Source organism: Passer domesticus, unplaced genomic scaffold, assembly GCF_036417665.1.
Source record: "Passer domesticus isolate bPasDom1 unplaced genomic scaffold, bPasDom1.hap1 HAP1_SCAFFOLD_142, whole genome shotgun sequence".
Lineage (NCBI taxonomy): Eukaryota > Metazoa > Chordata > Aves > Passeriformes > Passeridae > Passer > Passer domesticus.
The window spans coordinates 94306-101863 of record NW_026989933.1 but is presented as its reverse complement, the minus strand read 5'-3'; the positions used below and the strand labels follow the sequence as shown (position 1 = coordinate 101863).

General features: G+C 47.8%; 1 protein-coding gene across 1 annotated transcript; it reads left to right on the top strand.

Moving 5' to 3' along the window:
• Positions 1-3959: 3959 nt before the first annotated feature.
• On the top strand, positions 3960-7204 carry LOC135291908 (serine/threonine-protein kinase PAK 3-like). The gene is made up of 3 exons (XM_064406147.1): positions 3960-4105; positions 5456-5593; positions 6969-7204. The coding sequence occupies exons 1-3, from the start codon at positions 3983-3985 to the stop codon at positions 7047-7049; spliced, it is 342 nt and encodes a 113-aa protein (XP_064262217.1). The 5' UTR covers positions 3960-3982; the 3' UTR covers positions 7050-7204.
• Positions 7205-7558: the final 354 nt, after the last annotated feature.

Below are 7558 nucleotides of genomic sequence, written 5' to 3'. Positions count from 1 at the left end.
GGAAGGATACATGGGTTGTTAGGGGAGACGGGGAGGAGAGATACTAGATAGATGGGGCGATCAAAGGGAGAGAGGGGATCAGGGCAGAACCATAATAACTGTAGGGGTATGTGGAACAAACCAAATATACAGCTCAATAAAACAATGCATGACAAACACAATACAACATCTCCCTCTTTTTTGTTTAAAAAGAAAAGAAAAGAAAAATATATGAGACTTAATAACTAAAGTTCAAATCAGAACTGTGATTTTCTGGGTCAAGATGACTGGGAGGAATGGACGCCCACTGTTCTTCTACTTCCAGATTTCCTCCTTCTAGTTGCTCTTCTAGTTCTTCTAGTTCACATCCTTCCTCCTCAGCCATCACCCGGTTAACTTGCAAGGGGAGATTAACTTATAAATTAATCTCTGTAATATTTTCCAAACTATAGAAGTGGCAACTAAAATTGCTAACAAAATGAAAAGAACTAAAAGTATAGTTTTTAAAACTGATCCAACCCATCCCGAGAGTCCCCATCCCGAGAAGATGTTCCCCAGCCAGTCCAATGTGTCCTGCTTGATCTCATGAAGCAAGTCTTTCATCTCGCCGATGGATTTTCTGGCGTCCTCAGCTTTAGATGACAAATTCAGGCAGCAGAGCTCCTCCTCGCATCGGTGATCATGCAATAGGAGCAGGAAATCAATTGCTGCGCTATTCTGGAGTGTAGCCCGCCTTGTTATTTCCTCGTCTGAGAGGAGGTCACTGAGGATGGCTGACGTTAAATTGGCTTGTTTAGCCACCCAACACTCTAGGTGGGCCAATTCACCTAGAGACTTCGCGATGGACACCCACGGCAAAAAAACTGTCCATGCGACACCTTCTGGAATTGACCAATGAGTAATTTCAGGGTCACACTGTGAGTCTAAGTCTTTCAGGTCTCTCTTATAACGGGCCGAATTATGTGTGACAACTTTAGCTTTCCAATTGGTAATTTGGGTATCATTGGGGGTAAACAGCGACAGTCTCCCAAAGGAACATGGGCCTCCTGTCAGGCGAGAGGGGATGCCTGCCCACGCTCAGTATCCGCAAATAAAAAAGACTCCACGGGGGAGGGATCTAGGGTATTCATCAAAAGTTGGGGCAGTGGTAATATGGGCAACTGTGGTGCACCAATTTCCCACTGTGTACTCATGATTGGGTTGGATCACGCGGAAATAGGGTTTTCCGGTGGGGTCAAGGGAGGACATAAACTCAACACAAACGGAGGCAACAACGGAGCCGAGCAACTTAAATTCAATAGGTTCAGATTTTGAAATATTTAATTTAGAAACAAAACGTCGCCAGATGAGGTTGGGATTGGAGCCGGGGGAGCGCAGGACTTTATATTGGGCAAGGGGTTTTAGGGAGGAATCGAGGGGGGTAGGGAACTCATCTGGATTAAAAGGGATCCCCACAAGGCAGGTCGACAAGGGGTCTGCTGCTGAGGCGGACGTCAGACACAGCTGGTCTTGGCTGAGGGCCTTGGCGAGTAGCTTCCACACCTTCTGTTTTGGCTGGGGAATGATCCATAAGTTGGATGGTAGAAGCGTGGACCAGAAGATGACGAAGGTGACAGTGATGGAGACTGGGATGGGGTTCATCGGGCTCATGTTTCTATAAAAGGACAAAAAAAGGTGCGTTAGAGTAAATCAAAAAAGGTGGTTCTGCCCCGGAAGGATGTCTAAATCATCAGAGAAGGGTTTCCGTCTCCTCCTCCATCAAGCCTCTTCGACTTGCGCCACAGCTTCTGACTGAATGAATTTTTTTGGCAAGAATGGTTTGACCCATTTGGAGGGAACCCACTTCAAACCTGAAGGAGTGGACACGCAAGCGTATCCCCTCCCCCAGGTAATCAAGTCGAAGGGTCCCTCCGTTTTCCAGGTCTCAGGGTCCTTTATGAGGACGGGTGGTTTGGCCCTAAGGTGCAGTTGCTCGTTCTGCCCGAAGTGTCTCACGATCGGAGGATTTAAATTATCATAAGAACAATTCAGGAAGTTGATAATATAAAGTGCCTTTGCGAGGCGGACCTGTGGGGACTCCATTTTCATCGTCGAACTTTGTTGATGTAATACTCTTTTCAGACTCTGATGGGTCCTTTCCACCACAGCTTGACCTGTCGGGGAATATGGGATGCCGGTCTTATGCTCTATTCCCCATTGCTGCAGGAAGTTCCGAAATTCCCTGGACTTATACGCAGGGCCGTTGTCGGTTTTGATAACTTTTGGGATGCCCAGCACGGAGAAAGCGAATATAAGGTGTTTCTTGACGTCAGATGCTTTCTCCCCTGTGTGGGCAGAGGCATAGACTGCACTAGAGAACGTGTCTACTGACACGTGGATGTAGGAAAGTCTGCCAAACTCTGCATGATGTGTTACATCCATCTGCCACACCTCGCAGCTGCTTAGACCTCAGGGATTAGTGCCCAAACTGAGTGATGGTAATTGATGTGATTGGCACTGGGGACATGTGGCCACAATCGCTTTGGTCTGTTCGCAGCTGAGTTTGAATTGGCGAACAAGGCCAGGCGCATTTTTCAGCTACCTTCTGTTTGAGGAACTCTGGCTGGTTATGGAGCACATGGATGGAGGCACCCTGAGCGATGTCATCAGCAAGAGCTACCTGTCTGAAGAGGAGATGGCAGCCATCAGTCGGGAGGTCAGCAATCCCATCTGTGCTGCCGAGGGCTTGGGCAGGATTGTCTGGGAAACAGGGGCTCAGGACAGGAGAGGTTTCATGTGCCAAGCTTTGTTTGTGTGTTGCTGCTATGCTGTGGGCAAGTAGAAGCATCTCAAGTGAAATGGCTGCCAGTGCCCCTGCACTCACTGAACTCAGTTCTTGTACTCTTTATCTCCTGCTGTTTTGTTCTCACTCTGCCTCATGTATTTGCTCTTCTCCATCTTGCTTTCTAAACTTTTTCCTGTCTTCACTGCATTCCTTGCCTGTAAAAGCAAAAGTGCTGGTGGCAGGATTTGAAAGGAACAGCAAAGGAAAAGAGAGAGACTCGTTTCTCTCAGTCCTCAGCTAAAAAGGATAGGAGTGCAGCCAAAGCACTGTTTGCTTCTGAGCACATCCCCTGCAGCAGCAGTCATCCTGGCTGGTGTGCAGGGAACAGTCTACAACAGCAGGTGCTGTTGCTCTTTCAAAAGCTGACATGCCTTTCCTTAGAAAGGTCCTGCTCTGCAAGTGTTGCAGCCGCAAGCTCTTCCTCTCAGTGGCACTGTCTTCTGCCATTATTCCCCATTCCCCTGGAGAGGGAATCTTTTTGATTCTTTGTGCCCTTTATTTTGTGATGAAATCACATCACGTGTTTTGCCCTCCTGTTTCTGTTTCCTCTCTCAGTGCCTGCAAGGACTGGATTTTCTTCACTCCAACCACGTGATCCACCGAGATGTGAAGAGAAGCAACATCCTTCTCAGAACCGACGGATCTGTCAAGCTGGGTCAGTGTATTCTTGGTCAGGTGCAACATTCCAGGGATGTGGGTGTGGGGCTGCTTGGAGTGACTGCCAGCTCCCCAGAAATGGTGCTGGTGACAGTGCAGGGATATCTGCTGTGAGCTGGTGACACGGCTGCAATGTGTACAGAGGCATGACAAGGAACAAGCAGCCAAGAATGGTGTTGCTCTGTGTGTGTCCCTTCCACAGGGAGGGAGCTACAGGTCTAAAGCTTCCAAAGAACAAAAGCCACTGCTGGAGGCAGTGTAAAAAAATGTGGGAATTTTTTAAGTCACAATGCCATATTTCCTTGGCTAAAGACCTGAGAAAACAGAGCAGGGACAGTTGTCCAAGAGATTCAACAGCACATTCTCAGACTTCTACTGGGGAATTCTTTTGCTTGGTTTCCTATTGCACAGAATTAAAATAGAAACAGTTATTTTGCTTTCTCCTCAGCCAATTTTGGCCTCTCTACTCAACTCACCCCTTAGAAGAATACATGGAGCTCGTTAGCAGGGACTGCTTGGTGGATGGCACCTGAAGTGGTGACAGGTCAACCATATGGCCCCAAAGTGGACATATGGTCTTTTGGAATTGTGGGAATTGAAATGGTGGAACAAGAACCTCCTTACTGGAACCAGAGTCCTGCCTCGGTAAGGAGCAAATCCTCACTGATCCCGCTGTCTTTCTCACCTGTCCCATATTCTGTGTGCCATTGGACAAAATCCAATTGCCATATGCTGGAAGTACTTCCAGCACAGTGCCGTCCTAAAAATGTCCCTGCAACACACCAGCATCTGCTGTAGTTTTGGTTGCATCAGTGGGGGAACTCAAGCCTTACCACATGCAAACAAACTCCATTCTCAGGCAGCACTTGCCTTTGGGTTATAAGTGGTTCCAGTTCTTTTGTCTGTGTAGATGGCCCTAATAACAGGAAGCAAGCATCTTAGAACTACTCGTATCCTTCCAGAAATGAAGGAAGGAAACCCAAACCAAACAGAGTTTCTAAAACTGTGGTTTTCAGAGAGGGACTGCATCCCCTGTGCAGTTTCTTCTCGGTGGGAAGAAACCCTCTCTCAGGAAGCTTGCCTGAAATCTGGGCAGGAGGGTGTAGAGGCCACGGAGTCTCTTCTGTTTCTTGTGGAGTGCTGCTGAAACATTCAGTGACCATGTTTCTCTCATAGCGCAAGCCACGTTCTCTATGTCACCAAGCCAGAGCCTGCTGATGTGGAGAGCCTGCCAAAACCTCCTGTTTGTTTCCCGGCACTTTCTAGGATGGGCCTACCATTAATGCATTGACTTGAGTATCCAAATGAGCAGAGAGTGACCATAGGGATGGCACCTCCCCTTCTTCTGACCATGAAAAGTTTTTCTTTTCCACATAAGGGAAGCTGAAATTTTCAGACTGCTGAGAGACAGAGCTGCAGGTGGCTGCTGTTTGCCCAAGCAGGCATTTTCATCCCAGTACATTTCTGCAGGCATCTTAATGTGTCTGTGTGGAATGTGAGATTGTAGATGTTAGTTTTCTTCCCTGGGGATTAACTGATGGATTTCCTTTCTTTCCTTCCAATTACCATTGTTTTCAAGAACAGGAAGAAAAGCTTGATGAGTTTTGTTCTATGGCAGCTGTGCTTAATGGATGAACAAGCACTGCAGAGATGCCTTTCATGTACTATTCCTTGGAATTAGTATAGAAAAGTCCCTCTTCCAAAAAGCCTGTCAAGCTGGTGTGAATCCTCAGAGAAGCAGATGTGCTTTTGTTGATGTCGTTCCCACTGAGTAGGTCAGTCAATGAAATCAGCTGCCACGGCAAGATCTGCAGGATGTTGGAAAAGCTGTGGCTGCTTCGGGGTTTGGGTTTTTTGTTGGTAAAGAAAAGCATCTCTGGGTCTCTGCCAGGGCAGTAACTGCCACTGAAGAACAGAGGTTAAACAGTGGGATGTGGGAGAGCAGTTACAGATGTGAAAGCAGCAGGTGGAGACTCGTGTTTCCTTTTTCTCCAGGCTAAATTCATGATAGCCTCAATAGGGACCCCACAGCTGCTGCATCCCAAGCTCCTCTCGGCTTGGCTGCGTGACTTCCTGAGCTGCTGCCTGCAGACAGACGAGGAGCGGCGCTGGTCTGCCAAGGAGCTCCTGCAGGTAAAATGCAAAGGGGCTGCAGGTGAAACAGGGTGCATGGGATGGGCTCCTCCTCCATGGAAGTCCAAGGGATCAGATGAGCCCCCTTCTTCCTCACCTCCACTCTTGGTGCTCTTCAAATGGAAACAGTGAGGAATCCTAGACTGGGCTGGGCTGGCAGGGCCCTGTAAAGGTCATCAGGTGCAAGTGTCCTGCAATGAGCAGGGACATCTTTAAAGAGATCAGATTGCTCAGAGCCATTTTCCACCTGACCTGGAATGGTTCCAGGGACAGGGCAACTACAAGCTCTTGGGGCAACCTGTGCCAGGGTGGCACCATGCTGCAAAGAAACAATTTCTTCCTTCGACCTACTCTGACTTGATCCCCTATGTGTTTAAAATTTTTCACCCACATTCTATTGTAACTGGCCCTGTTCAAAAAAGTTGTCCCCCACTTTCTTCAAAGCCACTGTGAAATCTTGGAAAATGGCAATAAGTGGCTCCCTGGTGCCTGTTCTTCACACAACTGAATAACTCCACCTCTCTCAGTTTTTCCTGAGAGGACAGGTACTCTGTCCTCTGACTGTTTCTGTTGCCCTGATTTGTAATTTGGTGGTGTGCTCCATTTTATCCAATGGCAAAAGAATTGAAGTAGAGCAATGCAGGGTACAGAGACATGAAAAGGTGGTGCAGGAACCCAAGGAAGCCAGGCTGGCCAAGTGGTCAGAGATTTGGCTGTGGGCAGGAGGGGCTGTGGGGGGGCTCACTGTGAGCCTCTGAGGGGCCCTGGTTTGTGTCCCCAGCCCACCCTTGGAGGTTTCTGGCACGCAAACAGGGAGAGCTGAGGGGGACTTGTCCCAGCCCCATCTGCTGCCTGGCACGCTCAAGCAGACAGGAACTGCTCCAGGGTTACTGCCAGCTCGTGTGGCAGAGAGGGAAGTGCAGCAGCCAGTGCCACTGGGCTGTCCCTGCTGGGAAGGAAGGTGCCATCCAGCACAGGAGGGGCAGGGCATGGAAAGGTAGACACTGCTCTGTCTCCCTGTGGGAATCAGCACAGTGCTTGTCTTTCAAAGACAGGGACCTATGTGATTAGTTGAAGTTTCTTGAAAAGAAGAAACTCCAAGGACTGAAAGCAGCATTTCTAGAGCACTGGCAGGGCAAAAATCCCAGCAAGATGAAGACACCTGTTTAAATGGAAGAGTGGGATTCTGGGCCAGGTTTGCCTGTGATGGCAAGGTCGTGCACATGACAATTGAGGAGCAGATGGTCCCATTGTTCTACTTTGTGGGTCTTTGTAGGAACTAGAGGTATCCTCATGGAGCCAGTGAAGCACTGAGCTTGGAAAGTCATGGTTCACTGTTCTTTGTTGTTTTTTTTTTTCTTTTTCCTGTGGACAGCATCCATTTGTAATATCAGCCAAGCCAGCCTCCATCCTGGCACCACTCATCATTTCAGTGCAGAATAAGAAGAAGAAGTAGGAGACAAGAATTTTACAATCACGTCAAGATGTTATCTTCATAAGCAATTTAGAGTAGAACTGTAGAGTAGGATTGTAGAGTAGGATTGTTGAAGAGTTTTGTAGAGTTGAATTATAGATCAGGATTGGAATGAAATAAAATTTCCGAATCATCAACTCATTTGGAAGAATCCCCTCCTTCTGACCCTTCAGAAAACTCAACGTTTACTTCTTGTTTTTTATTGCTGCTAAATCACACTATGGCTTCTTTTGTATGGTTTATAAGTGGGGAAGGATCTTCTTCATCCATCCTCTCCAGACCACACTGTGTTTGGAATATGACCCACTGGCTTGTTTTTGCCCAGCTGTGGTATTTCTAGTGCAGGCAGAAAGGGAATCAACATTTTAAGGAAAGACCAAAGGAGTGGGGCAGCCAAGACTTCCTGTGCAGATTCAGGCCTGCAGCTGTGACTCGAGAACATTTGGTTCCTGCTATTTAGATTTGTATCCCCAAGTGCAATCTCTTTGGCA